This window comes from Panulirus ornatus, chromosome 51 (assembly GCF_036320965.1).
Source record: "Panulirus ornatus isolate Po-2019 chromosome 51, ASM3632096v1, whole genome shotgun sequence".
In the NCBI taxonomy this organism is placed as follows: domain Eukaryota; kingdom Metazoa; phylum Arthropoda; class Malacostraca; order Decapoda; family Palinuridae; genus Panulirus; species Panulirus ornatus.
The window spans coordinates 6,254,995-6,276,432 of record NC_092274.1 but is presented as its reverse complement, the minus strand read 5'-3'; the positions used below and the strand labels follow the sequence as shown (position 1 = coordinate 6,276,432).

Here is a 21,438-nt window from a genome sequence, read left to right as displayed (position 1 = left end):
AAATCCATCAACAACCACAGAGATAGACTGGCCGGAGAGGAAGCTAAATATGGAGCAAAGTAAGGGAGGAGAGCCAAAAGAGGGGAGCTTAGAGATGAGACCCCAATGACACACCCTGTCAAAAGCCTTAGATATGTCAAGGGCAACTACACATGACTCCTCAAAATCTTTCAGGGATGATGACCAAACATTAGTAAGATAGGATCTCGTCTTACAGAAGCCATGATGGTGATCATAGAGAAGACTGTGATTTTCGAGGTGTTTAAGGATATGCGAGTTGAGGAAGGATTCCAAGACTTTGGAAATGGTAGATGTCAAAGCAATAGGACAATAGTTACAGGGGTCAGAATGGTCACCCTTCTTAGGGATGGGATGTATCAATACATGTTTCCAAAAAAGGAAAAGTTTTGGTTTTTAAGCACAAATGGAACAGACAAGCAAGCACAGGTGCAAGTTCTGAGGCACTCTCTTCGGCCTTAAATGTAAAAGAACAGAGCAGGGATGACATATTAGAAATGAAATGCCTGACGGAGATGTTAGGTAAGGAATGAATGTATTAAAGAGAGGTGTGGTAGTGAGCAAAGTATGAGTGAGAAAGGTGATCAGGGTTCGAACATGTGGAGAGGGAGAGAGTGAAGAAAGAGAGTAAGACTTGTGTCAGAAGTGAAGGAAAGAGGGAGTTCAAATTGAAGATGGAAGGATGGAGTGAAAGAGATGGGATTATTGTGGATCTGAATATTCAGTAGGGTGAAAGGTGAGTATGGGAGAGAATGAACTGATGTGATATACAGGGATGTGACATACTGTCACCAGAATGAACCAGAACATAGAAAGCAGTCAAGGTAAACCATAGTCTGAGGGTCTTAGCTGGAGATGGTAGGCTCTGTTTTTGGTGCATCATATATGACAACTAGATAGTGTGTGTGAGCAAATGAGGCCACTGTTCATCTCTTCATAACACAACCTGAATAAGGTGGGAGATGAAACTGTATATAACATGTATGCTGATGTCCTGTATAGTTGTAAACACAGATCATCATTATGAGACTACAACATATAATAGCAGCATTGACACAGGTGCCAGAACTGCTAATGTTGAATACTGATAAATCTTTTCCAATTCTACAGCTTATGGAAAAAAAAAAATTTTAAATCTTCACAAAAGTCAGCTCTTTTGTGAAACCAGGAGCTGTAGTATTCCTGTACAAATGTTAACCTACATCATAAAACATTACAAAATTATTTTCCTTGGGTACAATCTGCAACTATTCATCCCAAGTAAATGAAACTTACCTATAATTCTTCTGAGGTAATAACAATCTGATTTACTTACATATAATGTTTCAGGAAGAAAACTGAATAAAAAATCATTACCGTAAACTCCAGGACCACTTTTATGAGACTCCTTTACCTCTAAGGCTGCAATCCATGCAGAAACAGGGAAAAGCAGACTCCTTCAGAGCAACTATTTCCTTAACAAGACTACTTTTTTCTGTTCACTAATGATGATATCCATTGCTACAGGTACTTTCTCACTCACAGCATAACCACTTGTGGGCAAAGTCCTGTAGTACCAAAATATTATTGGATAAAGTAAAAATGATCAGATATCATACACAATATATATATTTATTTTTTAAACATTAACAAAGCTACAAGGAAGCAACTTTTTCCATTAACAAGTTTAAGCCAAAATACAGAACAAGTTCAATATAGCAACAATGGAATGAATCAAGAGGAAGTTGAATAACATGACTAGGACAGGTCCTTTAAACATTACACAAAAATGAAGCTAAATTGCATCAGTATTTCCTTTACGCAGTGTGGGCCAGGGAATGAACCCTTTCCTTCCATTGGATTTACCCACCATTAAACAAATACAATCCAGTGCAATCTATTTTCTTTAGTTCTCTCTGATGTCTCCTACTAAAAACATCAGTAAGGGTTTGATCAGTACACCAGTAGCAATCAAATGAGGTGATATGTCTTCTGAGGCATATACCAAAGTTTTAATTTTTGGTTGCTAAGAGACATTGCATCACATTTACAGAGAAAAGCAAGCAGTTTTAGGTGATATTGTTCCTCTTCAGTACAACAGTCACCCAGCCCATGTTGGACAGTACATAAACACACTGCTCCTAACTTCTCTTCAATACACATCCATGCCAGTTCCTGCCTATCAGCGACTTGCAAAAATCTCATCTTAACCTCCTGTTTATGGCAACATTCTTTGTAATCTAAATTATTCCTTCCCGACATCACTGGCATCCAGAGCAGGTGGCATGTGTAAATAAGTGTGTGAGTGGATGTGGCCATTCTTCGTCTGCTTCCTAGCGCTACCTCACTAAAATGGGAAATGGTGATCAAGTACAACACACACACACACACACACACAAACACATATATACATATGTATATATTCTTATGAGTCCACTGGGAAAATGAAACACGATAAGTTCCCAAGTGCACTTTCACGTAATAATCACATTATCAGGGGAGACACAAGAGAGAAATATAAGTCAGTTGATATACATTGAAGAGACGAAGCTAGGACGCCATTTGGTAAACGTGATTGTCCAAAACATACAATGAGTGTTCACAAACTTATCATTTTACAAATTTTATCAACAATAAAGTTATCTAATTTGTATAGACCATCACTGATATTAAGATTATGATTCTTTGCGAATTTAATAATAGAAGATTCAATGATATTTCTCTTGGTAACTGAGATGGCATTACTCCAGTCAATACAATGATCATAGTTTTTAACGTGATTAAACAAGGCATTTGATTCTTGTCAAGTTCTTATACTATACTTATGTTGCTTAAGTCTAACAGAAAGATCCTTACCAGTCTGACCAATATAAAATTTATAACAATTTCCACATGGCACTTTATAGATGCATCCAAGTGAATTTTCTGGTGAATTCCTGATTAAGATATTCTTTATAATATTATTGTTGCTAAAGGCAACTTTTACATTAAAAGATTTAAGCAACATGGGAAGTAAAGTGAAATTATTATTATTAAAAGGGAGAACTAAAAGATTCTTGGTGTCAATGGGAGGTTTGGGCTCAACTCTATAAAATGATTTCTTTGCTAACTTAAGGGATATATCAATGAAAGATCTAGGGTTAAAATATATATATATATATATATATATATATATCTATCCCTGGGGATAGGGGAGAAAGAATACTTCCCACGTATTCCCTGCGTGTCGTAGAAGGCGACTAAAAGGGAAGGGAGCGGGGGGCTGGAAATCCTCCCCTCTCGTTTTTTTTTTTTTTTTCCAAAGGAAGGAACAGAAAAGGGGGCCGGGTGAGGATGTTTCCTCAGAGGCCCAGTTCTCTGTTCTTAACGCTACCTCGCTAACGCGGGAAATGGCGAAGTTTGAAAAAAAAAAAAAAAAAAAAAAAAAAAAAATATATATATATATATATATATATATATATATATATATATATATATATATCCCTGGGGATAGGGGAGAAAGAATACTTCCCACGTATTCCCTGCGTGTCGTAGAAGGCGACTAAAAGGGGAGGGAGCGGGGGGCTGGAAATCCTCCCCTCTCATTATTTTTTTTTTAATTTTCCAAAAGAAGGAACAGAGAAGGGGGCCAGGTTAGGATATTCCCTCAAAGGCCCAGTTCTCTGTTCTTGACGCTACCTCGCTAACACGGGAAATGGCGAATAGTTTGAAAGAAAAGAAAGAAAGAATATATATATATATATGTGTGTGTGTGTGTACGCATGTATGAATACCGAGCGTATTTGCCAGCAATTATACTAATGCAAATCACTTTACCCCACCTAAAACAGTGTTCGTCCACCAATGAAATTTAGTGAAAATGGCAACCATGTGACATGCCAGCATACTATACGAGCCTGCTTCAACAGCAGTTTTGCTTTCATACAAGGTGGGAAGGCTTTGTTGTTCTTCCCCCTTATGTCCTAGATTTTCATTCTTTTTTCCTTTTCATACCTCTGCCATCTTCTATAGTTGAAGTACTTGCCTTAGAAGTAAAAAATAGCACTTTACATGGGAAAAGCTACTTAAGGTAAATTCCACTATTACTGGTATGAGCTTGAGATTAGTGCAATGATTGGTGAAGTAATTTAATGATAGCCATGGCAACGCTTCACTGGCCTATGTGAAATACCCCGGGAAGGCCAGAAAAACCTCTCCACAAACTATAAATTTTCTTAAACATCAAGTGGATGCAGATCCATGCTTGAAGGATAGAGAATTAAGAGAAAATGCCCTACACTGCTCAGTGATGTGTTGGTAAGGACAGTGCAGTGCCACTTACACTAGGACCTTAAGTAACGATGCTGCAGGCTGCATCCCAAACTGCTTGTAACCTGTAAGCACCAGAAGGAAAGAGTTGATTTTTGCAAGAAATATGAAGTATGGGATAAAGCTAAGTTCAGAGCTGTCTAGTGAAGTTATGAGTCTAGCTTTTCTGTGACAGGTGACAATTGTGGGCACGTGCACAATTGACCAGGCCGTAATCCATTTGCCCCCAAATAAAATGCAAGCACCGTAAAGTTTCTAGCTTCACTTATGGTATGGGATTGTGTCATCTAGTACGGTGCTGGGGACACTGTAGCGTTGCCAAAAAATGAAACTACAGATAGACATACTTACTCTCAGTTACTGTGTGACCATCTTAAAATCTGTTCCAAAAGGGCAAGACTAAAACACTCATGCTGGATGGGGCTCCCTGCCACACTGCCAAATTAGTCAATGATTGGCTTAAGTGGAGTTTTACAGTGACTGGCCCAGGAATTCAATGGATTTGAATCCAATGGGAAATTCATGGTTACTTGAGAAAATCAAATAAATGGCTTACGAACCTTGCTGATTCAGTTCCTGGTCATTTTAAGGCATGCATAAAGAGGAAACAGAAACCAATAAAGTGTTATTGGTGGTGAATATGAATACACAGGTAATTTCATGTTTACCCTTGACGGTTGTGCCACAGCCCCCTCAGGCCAACTTCATTGGTGGGCACATTTATATCCTCCCCCTCTCGTTTTTAATTTTCCAAAAGAAGGAACAGAGAAGGGGGCCAAGTGAAAATATTCCCTCTAAAGCTCATACCTCTGTTTTTAATGCTACCACACTAATGTGGGAAATGGCGAATATGTATGAAAAAAAACACACACATATATATATATATATATATATATATATATATATATATATATATATGGGTATTCCCTCAAAGGCCCAGTCCTCTGTTCTTAATGCTACCTCGCTAATGCGGGAAATGGCGAATAGTTTAAAAGAAAAAAGATATATATATATATATATATATATATATATATATATATATAAATATATATATATATATATATATATATATATATATCCCTAGGGATAGGGGAGAAAGAATATTTCCCACATATTCCCTGTATGTCATAGACAGCGCCTAAAAGGAGAGGGAGCGGGGTCTGGAAATCCTCCCCTCCAATTTTTGCTTTTATAAAAGAGGGAACAGAGAAGGGGGCCAAGTAAGAATTCTCTCTCTAAGGCTCAGTCCTCTGTTCTTAACACTACCTCGCTAACACAGGAAATAGCAAGCAAGCATGAATATGTACAAGTGTATATATGTTTACGTCTGTATATGTGTATGTATATGTATGTATGTGAGTGGATGGGCCATTCTTCATCTGTTTCTTAGGGGGAAGAATACTTCCCATGTATTCTCTCTGTGTCACAGAAGGCGACTAAAAGAGGTTGGATCAGAGGCTGAAAATCCTCCCCTTCAGTTTTTACTTTTCCAAAAGAAGGAATAGAGAAGGGAGCCAAATGAGGAATTTCCCTTTAAGGCTCAGTCATCTGATCTTGAAGCTACCTTGCTAATGTGGGAAATGGTGAATATGTATGGGAAGAAAATGGATGGAAAAATATATAAATAAAAAAAAAATATATTCTTTCATACATATTTGCCATATTCTATGTATATGCAACTCATGACCATCCGTACGTATGACCAGAAAAAATTAATTAAAAAATACGCCAATATAAAAATTACGCTTGGTTGTACATCTGCTAGTGCTAATGGTTGCGTGCGTATGATAGTGACAGTCAGACGATATCCTGTAATTGTGGAAATCATAGCATCTCTCTCAGATCTTGTTTTCAGTTACCATTCAGTGAGCACGCATTATTCAAGTAAATTTAACAAATTTTCATGCTGGATTAAACCATTTTTGTATCAAATCCCAAAGATGATGAGGAAGAGAAAAAACTCATCACATATTGATAGATCAGCCAAGAAGCAGAGGAAAATGCTCAATTTGGAATTGAAAATGAAGGTAATCACCCAATATGAAGGAAGAAAAAATCTAATGTGACTGCATGTGATCTACAGTTCTCCCATTTGATGGTCTCCACAATTTCAATGGCCAAAGAAAAAAATACGTGCAGCAATGAAAGGTTCAGCAAGTATGAAGTCTACGATAATAAAAAAGCAACGACATGGGCCTATCCAAGAAATGGAAAAGTTGTTGATGCTGTAGATGGAAGATCAAATTCATAAATGTGTACTACTGAGCTTACTAACAATTCAGGCAAAGGCTAGAAGTTTTTTGAGACTTTGAGGGAGCGAATTATATCGAGAGCTTCACAGCAAGTTATGGTTGGTTCAATAGATTTAAAAGAAGATATAGCTTGTATAACATTCAAGTCACAGAAGAAGCAGCAAGTACTGATGCATAAGCTACCGAAAAGGTAAAAAATAACCAACCTTTTTTTCATAAACCACAATTATTTTAAAAAATGTCAATTCATAAAACTGGTTGAACAAAAATGAGATAATCATTAAAGAACTTGCATACCATAAAAATAAAAAATTATGAAATATGAACAAAAGAATCTTAAATAAAAGGTAAAAAGAAACTACAGAATCATACAGTACAGCCACTAATAGAAAACAAGATAATCATGACAGAAATTGAGAAGGATAAAAGAATACTTTTGTGTAAATACGTTTGTGTAAATAAATTATACATTTCCTTTATTCCATAGCCAGAGGTTGAACCATTATGTGACATTCATTTTTTTCATTCATTTCAAGCTAGAAGTTTCAGTTTTCTAAATTGTTTCTTACATTTTTCATATGTATATATATGTATGTGTGTGTGTGTATATGTGCGTATGTATGTGTATGTGTGTGTATGTGTATATGTATATATATATGTATATTATCCCTGGGGATAGGGGTGAAAGAATACTTCCCACGTATTCCTCGCGTGTCGTAGAAAGCGACTAGAGGGGACGGGAGCGGGGGGCCAGAAATCCTCCCCTCCTTGTATTAACTTTCTAAAATGGGAAACAGAAGAAGGAGTCACGCGGGGAGTGCTCATCCTCCTCGAAGGCTCAGAGTGGGGTGCCTAAATGTGTGTGGATGTAACCAAGATGTGAAAAAAGGAGAGATAGGTAGTATGTTTGAGGAAAGGAACCTGGATGTTTTGGCTCTGAGTGAAACGAAGCTCAAGGGTAAAGGGGAAGAGTGGTTTGGGAATGTCTGGGGAGTAAAGTCAGGGGTTAGTGAGAGGACAAGAGCAAGGGAAGGAGTAGCAATACTCCTGAAACAGGAGTTGTGGGAGTATGTGATAGAGTGTAAGAAAGTAAATTCTCGATTAATATGGGTAAAACTGAAAGTTGATGGAGAGAGGTGGGTGATTATTGGTGCATATGCACCTGGGCATGAGAAGAAAGATCAAGAGAGGCAAGTGTTTTGGGAGCAGCTGAGTGAGTGTGTTAGTGGTTTTGATGCACGAGACCGGGTTATAGTGATGGGTGATTTGAATGCAAAGGTGAGTAATGTGGCAGTTAAGGGAATAATTGGTATACATGGGGTGTTCAGTGTTGTAAATGGAAATGGTGAAGAGCTTGTAGATTTATGTGCTGAAAAAGGACTGATGATTGGGAATACCTGGTTTAAAAAGCGAGATATACATAAGTATACTTATGTAAGTAGGAGAGATGGCCAGAGAGCGTTATTGGATTACGTGTTCATTGACAGGCGTGCGAAAGAGAGACTTTTGGATGTTAATGTGCTGAGAGGTGCAACTGGAGGGATGTCTGATCATTATCTTGTGGAGGCTAAGGTGAAGATTTGTATGGGTTTTCAGAAAAGAAGAGTGAATGTTGGGGTGAAGAGGGTGGTGAGAGTAAGTGAGCTTGAGAAGGAGACCTGTGTGAGGAAGTACCAGGAGAGACTGAGTACAGAATGGAAAAAGGTGAGAACAATGGAAGCAAGGGGAGTGGGGGAGGAATGGGATGTATTTAGGGAATCAGTGATGGATTGCACAAAAGATGCTTGTGGCATGAGAAGAGTGGGAGGTGGGTTGATTAGAAAGGGTAGTGAGTGGTGGGATGAAGAAGTAAGAGTATTAGTGAAAGAGAAGAGAGAGGCATTTGGACGATTTTTGCAGGGAAAAAATGCAATTGAGTGGGAGATGTATAAAAGAAAGAGACAGGAGGTCAAGAGAAAGGTGCAAGAGGTGAAAAAAAGGGCAAATGAGAGTTGGGGTGAGAGAGTATCATTAAATTTTAGGGAGAATAAAAAGATGTTCTGGAAGGAGGTAAATAAAGTGCGTAAGACAAGGGAGCAAATGGGAACTTCAGTGAAGGGCGCAAATGGGGAGGTGATAACAAGTAGTGGTGATGTGAGAAGGAGATGGAGTGAGTATTTTGAAGGTTTGTTGAATGTGTTTGATGATAGAGTGGCAGATATAGGGTGTTTTGGTCGAGGTGGTGTGCAAAGTGAGAGGGTTAGGGAAAATGATTTGGTAAACAGAGAAGAGGTAGTGAAAGCTTTGCGGAAGATGAAAGCCGGCAAGGCAGCAGGTTTGGATGGTATTGCAGTGGAATTTATTAAAAAAGGGGGTGACTGTATTGTTGACTGGTTGGTAAGGTTATTTAATGTATGTATGACCTCGCAAACGCGGGAGACAGCGACAAAGTATAAAAAAAAAAAAAAAAATGACTCATGGTGAGGTGCCTGAGGATTGGCGGAATGCGTGCATAGTGCCATTGTACAAAGGCAAAGGGGATAAGAGTGAGTGCTCAAATTACAGAGGTATAAGTTTGTTGAGTATTCCTGGTAAATTATATGGGAGGGTATTGATTGAGAGGGTGAAGGCATGTACAGAGCATCAGATTGGGGAAGAGCAGTGTGGTTTCAGAAGTGGCAGAGGATGTGTGGATCAGGTGTTTGCTTTGAAGAATGTATGTGAGAAATACTTAGAAAAGCAAATGGATTTGTATGTAGCATTTATGGATCTGGAGAAGGCATATGATAGAGTTGATAGAGATGCTCTGTGGAAGGTATTAAGAATATATGGTGTGGGAGGAAAGTTGTTAGAAGCAGTGAAAAGTTTTTATCGAGGATGTAAGGCATGTGTACGTGTAGGAAGAGAGGAAAGTGATTGGTTCTCAGTGAATGTAGGTTTGCGGCAGGGGTGTGTGATGTCTCCATGGTTGTTTAATTTGTTTATGGATGGGGTTGTTAGGGAGGTAAATGCAAGAGTTTTGGAAAGACGGGCAAGTATGAAGTCTGTTGGGGATGAGAGAGCTTAGGAAGTGAGTCAGTTGTTGTTCGCTGATGATACAGTGCTGGTGGCTGATTCATGTGAGAAACTGCAGAAGCTGGTGACTGAGTTTGGTAAAGTGTGTGGAAGAAGAAAGTTAAGAGTAAATGTGAATAAGAGCAAGGTTATTAGGTACAGTAGGGTTGAGGGTCAAGTCAATTGGGAGGTGAGTTTGAATGGAGAAAAACTGGAGGAAGTGAAGTGTTTTAGATATCTGGGAGTGGATCTGGCAGCGGATGGAACCATGGAAGCGGAAGTGGATCATAGGGTGGGGGAAGGGGCGAAAATTCTGGGGGCCTTGAAGAATGTGTGGAAGTCGAGAACATTATCTCGGAAAGCAAAAATGGGTATGTTTGAAGGAATAGTGGTTCCAACAATGTTGTATGGTTGCGAGGCGTGGGCTATGGATAGAGTTGTGCGCAGGAGGATGGATGTGCTGGAAATGAGATGTTTGAGGACAATGTGTGGTGTGAGGTGGTTTGATCGAGTGAGTAACGTAAGGGTAAGAGAGATGTGTGGAAATAAAAAGAGCGTGGTTGAGAGAGCAGAAGAGGGTGTTTCTGAAGTGGTTTGGGCACATGGAGAGGATGAGTGAGGAAAGATTGACCAAGAGGATATATGTGTCGGAGGTGGAGGGAGCAAGGAGAAGAGGGAGACCAAATTGGAGGTGGAAAGATGGAGTGAAAAAGATTTTGTGTGATCGGGGCCTGAACATGAAGGAGGGTGAAAGGAGGGCAAGGAATAGAGAGAATTGGAGCGATGTGGTATACCAGGGTTGACGTGCTGTCAGTGGATTGAATCAAGGCATGTGAAGCGTCTGGGGTAAACCATGGAAAGCTGTGTAGGTATGTATATTTGCGTGTGTGGACGTATGTATATACATGTGTATGGGGGGGGGGTTGGGCCATTTCTTTCGTCTGTTTCCTTGCGCTACCTCGCAAACGCGGGAGACAGCGACAAAGTAAAAAAAAAAAAAAAAAAAAAAAAAAAAAAAAAAAAAGAATACTGTACAAGTTTATGAATTCTACATGCCATGCTGACATTAGTCCGACTTCGGTCCATTTTGAGATCTGACTGGGCAGTCAGTGCAAAACTCGGATGTATGTCAAAAAATGGCATGCAAGGAATAGAGTGATTTGGAATGATGTGGTGTACCAGGGTCGCCATGACATGCTGTCAATGGACTGAATCAGGGCATGTGAAACATCTGGGGTAAACCATGGAAAGGTCTATGGGGCTTGGATGTGGATAAGAGAGCTGTGGTTTCATTGCATTACACATGACAGATATAGACTGAGTGTGAATGAATGTGGTCTTTTTTGTCAGGTTTCCTGGTGCTACCTCGCTGACACAGGAGGCTGATAGAGTTGCTTTGTGGAAGGTCTTAAGAATCTATGGCATGGGTCAAGTAGGAAGAAAGGCAGGTGAATGGTTCCCAGTGAAGGTTGGTCTGCAGCAAGAGTTGGTGATGTCACCATGGTTGTTTAATTTGTTTATGGATGGGGTGGTGAGGGAGGTAAATGCATGAGGTTTGGAGAGAGGTGCAAGTATGCAATCTGTTGGGGATGAAAGGCCTAGGGCTTGGGAAGTGAGTCAGTTGTTGTTTGCTGATGATATGACACTGGTGGCTGATTCAAGTGAGAAACTGCAGAAGTTGGCGAATGAGTTTGGAAGGGTGTGTGCAAGGAGAAAGTCAAGAGTAAATGTGAATACAAGCAAGGTTATTTGGCTCAACAGGGTTAAGGGACAAGTCAGATGGGATAAAAGTTTGAATGGAAAAAAACTTGAGGAAGCAAAGTGTTTTAGATATCTGGTAGTAGACTAGGCAGCAAATGGAACCATGGAGAAGTGGTGAGTCATAGGATAGGGGAGGGGGTGAAGGTTCTGGGAGTGATGAAAAGTGTGTGGATCGAGAGAATGTTATCTCAGAGGGCAAAAAATGGGTATGTTTTCAGGAATAGTAATTCCAACAATATCATATTACTGCCAGGCATGAGTTATAGGTAGGGTTGTGTGGAGGAGGGTAGATGTGTTGGAAATAAAATGTTTGAGGACATGTGGTGTGAACTGGTTTGATTGAGTGAGTAATGAAAGGGTAAGAGAGATGTGTGGTAATAAAAAGAGTGTGGTTGAGAGAGCAGAAAAAGGGGTGTTGAAATGGTTTGGACATAAGGAAAGAATGAGTGAAGAAAGGTTGACAAAAAGGTTGTATGTGTCAGAAGTGGAAGGGAACAATGAGAACTGGCAAAACAAGGTGGAGATGGAGGGATGGAGTGAAAAAGATTTTGAGCAACAAGGGTGAAAGGCATGCACGAAATAGAGTGAATTGGAATAATGTGGTATACTGGGATCAATGTGCCATCAATGGACTGAACCAGGTCTCTGGGGCCTGGCTGTAGATAGGGAGCTGTGGTTTTGGGGCCTTATACATGACAGCTAGAAAATCAGGGAGTGGAGGTCGACTTTCTTCGTCTATTTCCTGATGCTACCTCGCTGACACAGAGGTCAGCAATCGGGTGTGGGGGAAGAGAAGAGACTTTATATGTAACCTTTTTTCCTTTTCTTCATGCATTTGTGCTATTTCCTGTAGGGCAGGGTGGTGTCCAGAATGGGATAAGGTGAGCATGTATGAATATGTACATGTGTGTAAGTGTAAATGTATACGTGTTTATATATGTACATGTAGTATACAAATATGTTAGTGAAGGATGTGGCTTTCTTCGTCAGTTTCCTGGTGTTAACTCACTAACATGGGAAAGGGCAATTGCCATCCCCTGCATCAGTGGGGCAGTGCTAGGAAACAGACGAAAAAAGGCTGCATCCACTCACAATGTGTTTAGCTGTCATGTGTAATGCACCGAAACCATAGCTCCCTATCCACATCCAGGTGGTAAACTGTAATACATTGATATAAAGACCATTTCACTGCTTATTGGAATTTTGGATGAGATCAATCAAGTACATGAAGGAAAAGTACATGTACACCACCGAATTTCCGGCAACTGATGGCTCGTGAGGAACTTGAAATTACTGCAGCCACCAGACTAGTTTACTGGGCGGCCACAGATGGCATTGTGTGCACGGTGCACTCATTTATATTCTTTACACTGCACTTGTTGGTGGTAATACTGCAATTCTGTGAGATTCTTCACATATTTTGCTTAAATTTAACCCTAGCTATGGCTTCAAAGACATATGAGAGTGTCGGTTGTGGTGTCAAACGTAAACACTAGTCCATATCGATTTATTTACATTTAATATTTGTTTAATTTAAATTTCTAGCAGTCCATGGTATACTTTAGACACATGGGAGATGTATAATTAGTGGGTTAGAGGTGTGTTGAAGAATGATTATTACATGACCACAGTTGGTCCAGCAAAATGGTAAATCCGGCAAGGCTTTGGAACCAAGAGTGTTGGAACATCGGTGATGTACCTGTATATCAAAATGGTATGCAACATTAGTTTACTTTTTACCTAAATGCAAATAAGTCACCTGTTTTAGGAGGGCCTAAGGGGGTGTAAAGCATGCTTTCTGTGGATCTTTTTAGTATATTTAAGTCTCAGCTCCCTAATATCAGGTTCACTTTTATGTAAAATAAACAATTCTCCTACCTAAATGGAAGGATGAACTAAACACCCACCTACTCCAAAGACTTGTGGATGATATTACTGCGATCTAAACAAATTGTGACAAGTGAGATTTCTCAGGAGAGAATCTCTGTTAAGTCTATTTTCTCAAGTGAACCTTTTGTCCATTTGAGGAATGCAGTTCCCTGACCTTCTTTTCTCTGGGTATGTTAATGAGTCAATAAAAAATTATATCAGAGTCAATCCACCATTTCTTTTAATTCCTGTGCAGATCTGCACACAAAGAATAAGTTAAGTACACGAATAAGCAATACTACACTGCTGAAAATATACAATGAGACTTCAAAGATGTAAGTGTAAGGATAAACAACTTACTAAGGTTAAACTAAATTCAACATGTGAGCTAAAGGCAGAATAAATATTAAACTGTAGAAAATATGACAAAAAAGGTAAATGTTTCAGGTTTACATATGACACTGAGAATAAAGTGTAACTAGCCGAAAGAGAGTAAGGAGCTCACATTAAAGATTTATGGAAGGTGAATGCAAACATTATTAACCTAAGACATCAAAATGCACTGTTATTCAGCCAAACCTAATAGTATTCATTGGAAATCTAAAGGTTTTCTTTATTCATGACCTGGACATAACGAACACTCTTGATCAAGTATTAATCTGATTTTCACTGGCTATTCCAATTAAGGAATGGATGCAATATTAAGCATTTCAGTTAATGTGGTTGTTTGTAAATAAATTTCCATCAGCATCAGTGTCAATGAAAACTCTTTTTATAAAGTAAAATAATTATGTAGTGAGTAATATATATATAATGCTTATAACATCATAATCAGTGAACTAGCAAAAGCAGGTAATACGGCAATGAGAGTGCTGGCCTTTACTCAAAAATTATTCTACAAAAGATCTAAGGTCTTCATGTCCATGGACCTTTTCCTTGGCCCTTTTTTTCAACGATACTCATTTTCAACATAATCCAGCACTGAAAATTACTTATGAACTCAGGTATATGGAGGTACAAGCGGCGGCTGTTCCAGATGCTGAGGGCAAATTCACTTACAAACTTATCAGCACTTGATAAGAGACAGTCAAGAATAAAATACATATGCATGAATAAAGTATCTATCAACTTTACAATATTAACAATCACTTGCCTTAATATACTTAGTTGACTTAAACTTGTTCAATGCTATTTGCTTTGCAGGAGCATCAGTGTTTCTGGTTTAAGAAAAACTGTATCATCCAGATTGGGATCTTGAACACTAAGGTCCCATGTAAAGTTGAACACTACAGCAGGAACAAATCGTAATTCCACAAGGCTCTGGTCTTCTTCCGTTACCTGAGGGGAAAAATTAATGCTAACAATTAATTTTAAAAAATTAGAAATGCTAATTACAGCAAAATATGTTGGAAGAAATGTAATTTATCTGATTTGCATGGAGGAGAAAATTCTGGTATAACAAAGGAGACTTGAATGTCAAATAGTAGACAGTCCTATCTCACCAAGGAATATTAACCTGAAATAAAAACTTAGCTACTCCAACTCTTAAGCACAATGGCATGACACATGAGCAGAAGAATATGTTTCTCAAGTATGATGGCCTAACCTCTAACCTGATTCTTAGGGCTCGGTTATGTTTAAACATTTATTTGGAAGAAAATCTTTAAAACCCATGACAAGACCTTTCAGTTTCTACTTATACCTCTGATGCTTCATTCCCACAAGAAACTCCACAGGGATGCAGAAGAAAAGGCACTTCCTGAGCATGCCCCCTCCTCCTTACACCATCCCTTGGTCCTCTTCCCAATATATTCCCTCACTTTCCTATTCTAGAATGCCAGTTGTCTTTCCATCACTCCATTTCCTTCCACCTTGTTCTTGTATATATTATTTACCAACTTATCATCTTGGATCCTCTCCAAAAGACCACTTCTGAGGATGTCACTAAACTTAAACGTGACTGTTTTTGTTTGAGATTAAACCTCCATACAACACGGGAAGTGCAAATCCTATGCTCTAGGGGGGCTGCTGGTTGTGAGGGACCTAAGCACTAGGCCTAGGGGGTTGGGTTTGTTATCCCACCCAGCCCCATTAGAGCCAGGCTCCCTCTGACTGTGTGACACTACAATCCCTGTTTTGTCCTCTAACACCTCATATCTCCTTTATGTCTGATACATCAAATAGAGAAGTCTCCATGTAGTTCACATATGGAAGTCATTCCAGATGCCGAAAAAGAATGTAGATCTGCTCACTTACTCCTGGATTAAAGAAGCCAATGAAAAAGTAAAACTTCCTGTACTTTTCCCTGCTCAGCTCACTTTCAGAGATAATTACCAACTGGTATATGAATAAGACATCTTCAGAGACATTTTCTGTTGTGCCAATTAAGAAATATCTAAATACAGTGCTAACAAACAAGAATTTGTTGATTTCAATTGGTACTTTGTGACAATGCAACCCTATCCGCCTCATCATTTCTGACAGTCAACAATCAGTAGCCAATCACCATTCATAACACTGTCTCTCATCAAATAAAAGTCAAATTGAACCTAGTTTAAATTTAGAAACTTATAACTATCTTGACAATATCTGAGTAAATAACCTGGGCAGTTATAAACAATCTTGTTGACCAACCTTACACTACCCTTGGAAGATTTTCAACAATCTTGCCTACTATCTCAGTTTCAGTGGTTTGCCTAACTATTTTCACACATCTTGAGGCTTCATATCAAGCTTAGACTTAAAAGATTGCATAAATTGACTATAGTGTTAACTATCACCAATGTATTAGCTTCCACCAGGAAAGATAAATAAACTAATTCTAAACATTACACAAGCACTGTTTGTCTATTTGCTAAACTGACCTTTCCACCACCACTCAGGTTGAGGAAGAAAGGTCGCCAGTCGTTGACAAGATTTTCCCTGATGAATTTGATCACTTCTGCAAATTTCTCATGAACTCCAAATGTTCCTTGTAGAATAAGGCCATCTGGGAATCGCACTCTGAAGAATATTGAATATCTAAGAATACAGTACATAAAATGCATTTTGATTATTATCCCTCATAATATCTACAAGTATCCAAAACAGTAGGCAATGCTTTGAATTTTTGTTGAAGAATTGTGCATTCTGATGTTATTATCTAGTAATACATAAGAATTAACACTTATGGTGATAAAGAAATAAGAGAACACATAGAACATACAAAGAAAGGGTGTTCCATCTGTTAAAAAAAGGTAACAGAACAAGGAAAAGTAGAAGACAAATACATGGAAAACAGACAACAGCACTTAAAAACTTATCTGCACTCTATGATTTCCAGTCCCAACACATTTTACAAAGATCAAAAGAGAAAGAGATGTAGCCATAATTGCAGGGCTAGTGCAAAGCAGGTGACAGAAAAGGTCTTTTGAACTGTAGGCTTCCTCAACACAAAGTAAATTATTTCATCTCATACTGAGTTTCCTCTTTGTCCACCCTTATACTGCCGTCCCAAAAGTGGAGATTCTGGATCAGAAAAAAGGAGACTGCTTCTACTTAAAACACTAAGGATATAATTAAAAGGTGATGAAAGATTACATGTAAAGATAAGCAAAACATAATAAGGAATACAGAATGCATCTAGCAAAAAAAATTTGAGTTGCTATGACATATACTAATGCTTTTTTTAGTACCTGTAGTTAATACAGTAAACCCTTGATTTAACAGGCCCTGATATAATGGATTTCAGATTTAATGGACAAATAATAATACAGTACATTAATCGATATTTTTTTTTTTTTTTTTTTTTTTTGCTTTGTCGGTCTCCCGCGTTTACAAGGTAGCGCAAGGAAACAGACGAAAGAAATGGCCCAACCCACCCCCATACACATGTATATACATACGTCCACACACGCAAATATACATACCTACACAGCTTTCCATGGTTTACCCCAGACGCTTCACATGCCTAGATTCAATCCACTGACAGCACGTCAACCCCGGTATACCACATCGCTCCAATTCACTCTATTCCTTGCCCTCCTTTCACCCTCCTGCATGTTCAGGCCCCGATCACACAAAATCTTTTTCACTCCATCTTTCCACCTCCAATTTGGTCTCCCTCTTCTCCTCGTTCCCTCCACCTCCGACACATATATCCTCTTGGTCAATCTTTCCTCACTCATTCTCTCCATGTGCCCAAACCATTTCAAAACACCCTCTTCTGCTCTCTCAACCACGCTCTTTTTATTTCCACACATCTCTCTTACCCTTACGTTACTTACTCGATCAAACCACCTCACACCACACACTGTCCTCAAACATCTCATTTCCAGCACATCCATCCTCCTGCACACAACTCTATCCATAGCCCACGCCTCGCAACCATACAACATTGTTGGAACCACTATTCCTTCAAACATACCCATTTTTGCTTTCCGAGATAATGTTCTCGACTTCCACACATTCTTCAAGGCTCCCAGAATTTTCGCCCCCTCCCCCACCCTATGATCCACTTCCGCTTCCATGGTTCCATCCGCTGCCAGATCCACTCCCAGATATCTAAAACACTTCACTTCCTCCAGTTTTTCTCCATTCAAACTCACCTCCCAATTGACTTGACCCTCAACCCTACTGTACCTAATAACCTTGCTCTTATTCACATTTACTCTTAACTTTCTTCTTTCACACACTTTACCAAACTCAGTCACCAGCTTCTGCAGTTTCTCACATGAATCAGCCACCAGCGCTGTATCATCAGCGAACAACAACTGACTCACTTCCCAAGCTCTCTCATCCCCAACAGACTTCATACTTGCCCCTCTTTCCAAAACTCTTGCATTTACCTCCCTAACAACACCATCCATACACAAATTAAACAACCATGGAGACATCACACACCCCTGCCGCAAACCTACATTCACTGAGAACCAATCACTTTCCTCTCTTCCTACACGTACACATGCCTTACATCCTCGATAAAAACTTTTCACTGCTTCTAACAACTTGCCTCCCACACCATATATTCTTAATACCTTCCACAGAGCATCTCTATCAACTCTATCATATGCCTTCTCCAGATCCATAAATGCTACATACAAATCCATTTGCTTTTCTAAGTATTTCTCACATACATTCTTCAAAGCAAACACCTGATCCACACTATCGATAATAGTTCAAGAAAATCAAATTCAAAAATCTCAAAATGCCACAGCATGTGCATTTCATGTCGCACTTGTTTTTGGTAGTGTGGGGTAGACTCTCTTTGTTTCGGTCTCAGTCTGCCTCAAACTATTGTGTGATCAGCTTGTATACAGAGTGTTTCTGTTACTTAAGAAATGTGACTTTATTTATCAAATGATTCTGCAATCCTTACAATTCAAAATGGCATCAAGTGATTGTAAGAGGTGCAATGAAAGTAGGTAGTCCATCCTCACTATATTACAAAGATGCATCCTTTCACAGGATAAGGGTGGCATCAACCCTATCTGAGTCTGACTTCTGCCTCGGTGCTTCCAACTGCCCAGTGAGCATTCCTATGCTGTCTGGTGCCCACCCTCCAACTATCATACCACACACTAAACCCTACACCCGTCACAAGATTTTGGTGACTAGATGCAACATTTTTATTTTCTATTATACTTTGTCGCTGTCTCCCGCGTTTGCGAGGTAGCGCAAGGAAACAGACGAAAGAAATGGCCCAACCCCCCCCCATACACATGTATATACATACGTCCACACACGCAAATATACATACCTACACAGCTTTCCATGGTTTACCCCAGACGCTTCACATGCCTTGATTCAATCCACTGACAGCACGTCAACCCCGGTATACCACATCGCTCCAATTCACTCTATTCCTTGCCCTCCTTTCACCCTCCTGCATGTTCAGGCCCCGATCACACAAAATCTTTTTCACTCCATCTTTCCACCTCCAATTTGGTCTCCCACTTCTCCTCGTTCCCTCCACCTCCGACACATATATCCTCTTGGTCAATCTTTCCTCACTCATTCTCTCCATGTGCCCAAACCACTTCAAAACACCCTCTTCTGCTCTCTCAACCATGCTCTTTTTATTTCCACACATCTCTCTTACCCTTACGTTACTCACTCGATCAAACCACCTCACACCACACATTGTCCTCAAACATCTCATTTCCAGCACATCCATCCTCCTGCACACAACTCTATCCATAGCCCACGCCTTGCAACCATACAACATTGTTGGAACCACTATTCCTTCAAACATACCCATTTTTGCTTTCCGAGATAATGTTCTCGACTTCCACACATTCTTCAAGGCCCCCAGAATTTTCGCCCCCTCCCCCACCCTATGATCCACTTCCGCTTCCATGGTTCCATCCGCTGCCAGATCCACTCCCAGATATCTAAAACACTTCACTTCCTCCAGTTTTTCTCCATTCAAACTCACCTCCCAATTGACTTGACCCTCAACCCTACTGTACCTAATAGCTTTGCTCTTATTCACATTTACTCTTAACTTTCTTCTTCCACACACTTTACCAAACTCAGTCACCAGCTTCTGCAGTTTCTCACATGAATCAGCCACCAGCGCTGTATCATCAGCGAACAACAACTGACTCACTTCCCAAGCTCTCTCATCCCCAACAGACTTCATACTTGCCCCTCTTTCCAAAACTCTTGCATTTACCTCCCTAACAACACCATCCATAAACAAATTAAACAACCATGGAGACATCACACACCCCTGCCGCAAACCTACATTCACTGAGAACCAATCACTTTCCTCTCTTCCTACACGTACACATGCCTTACATCCTCGATAAAAACTTTTCACTGCTTCTAACAACTTGCCTCCCACACCATATATTCTTAATACCTTCCACAGAGCATCTCTATCAACTCTATCATATGCCTTCTCCAGATCCATAAATGCTACATACAAATCCATTTGCTTTTCTAAGTATTTCTCACATACATTCTTCAAAGCAAACACCTGATCCACACTATCGATAATAGTTCAAGAAAATCAAATTCAAAAATCTCAAAATGCCACAGCATGTGCATTTCATGTCGCACTTGTTTTTGGTAGTGTGGGGTAGACTCTCTTTGTTTCGGTCTCAGTCTGCCTCAAACTATTGTGTGATCAGCTTGTATACAGAGTGTTTCTGTTACTTAAGAAATGTGACTTTATTTATCAAATGATTCTGCAATCCTTACAATTCAAAATGGCATCAAGTGATTGTAAGAGGTGCAATGAAAGTAGGTAGTCCATCCTCACTATATTACAAAGATGCATCCTTTCACAGGATAGGGGTGGCATCAACCCTATCTGAGTCTGACTTCTGCCTCGGTGCTTCCAACTGCCCAGCGAGCATTCCTATGCTGTCTGGTGCCCACCCTCCAACTATCATACCACACACTAAACCCTACACCCGTCACAAGATTTTGGTGACTAGATGCAACATTCTTATTTTTTATTATTTTTTTATTATACTTTGTCGCTGTCTCCCGCGTTTGTGAGGTAGCGCAAGGAAACAGACGAAAGAAATGGCCCAACCCCCCCCCCATACGCATGTATATACATACGTCCACACACGCAAATATACATACCTACACAGCTTTCCATGGTTTACCCCAGACGCTTCACATGCTTTGATTCAATCCACTGACAGCACGTCAACCCCGGTATACCACATCGCTCCAATTCACTCTATTCCTTGCCCTCCTTTCACCCTCCTGCATGTTCAGGCCCCAATCACACAAAATCTTTTTCACTCCATCTTTCCACCTCCAATTTGGTCTCCCTCTTCTCCTCGTTCCCTCCACCTCCGACACATATATCCTCTTGGTCAATCTTTCCTCACTCATTCTCTCCATGTGCCCAAACCACTTCAAAACACCCTCTTCTGCTCTCTCAACCATGCTCTTTTTATTTCCACACATCTCTCTTACCCTTACGTTACTCACTCGATCAAACCACCTCACACCACACATTGTCCTCAAACATCTCATTTCCAGCACATCCATCCTCCTGCACACAACTCTATCCATAGCCCACGCCTCGCAACCATACAACATTGTTGGAACCACTATTCCTTCAAACATACCCATTTTTGCTTTCCGAGATAATGTTCTCGACTTCCACACATTCTTCAAGGCCCCCAGAATTTTCGCCCCCTCCCCCACCCTATGATCCACTTCCGCTTCCATGGTTCCATCCGCTGCCAGATCCACTCCCAGATATCTAAAA

The 21,438-nt window shown here is 39.9% G+C and overlaps 1 protein-coding gene across 5 annotated transcripts in view; it reads right to left on the bottom strand.

Annotated features, from left to right (window-relative positions):
• Positions 1–1,608: 1,608 nt before the first annotated feature.
• Gint3 (GDI interacting protein 3) overlaps positions 1,609–21,438 on the bottom strand; it is a 53,474-nt gene continuing 33,644 nt past the window's right edge. For 2 of the 5 annotated variants that reach the window (XM_071691966.1, XM_071691969.1), the window contains 2 exons: positions 16,085–16,223; positions 13,441–14,558 (listed from right to left, as the gene is read on the bottom strand). In XM_071691966.1, the coding sequence (XP_071548067.1) occupies positions 14,409–14,558; positions 16,085–16,223 (289 nt within the window). In that variant the 3' untranslated portion in view covers positions 13,441–14,408. Of the gene's footprint in view, positions 4,371–12,941; positions 13,051–13,440; positions 14,559–16,084; positions 16,224–21,438 lie in introns of those variants that run through there. The other 3 variants (XM_071691967.1, XM_071691970.1, XM_071691968.1) reach the window with 3 other exon arrangements.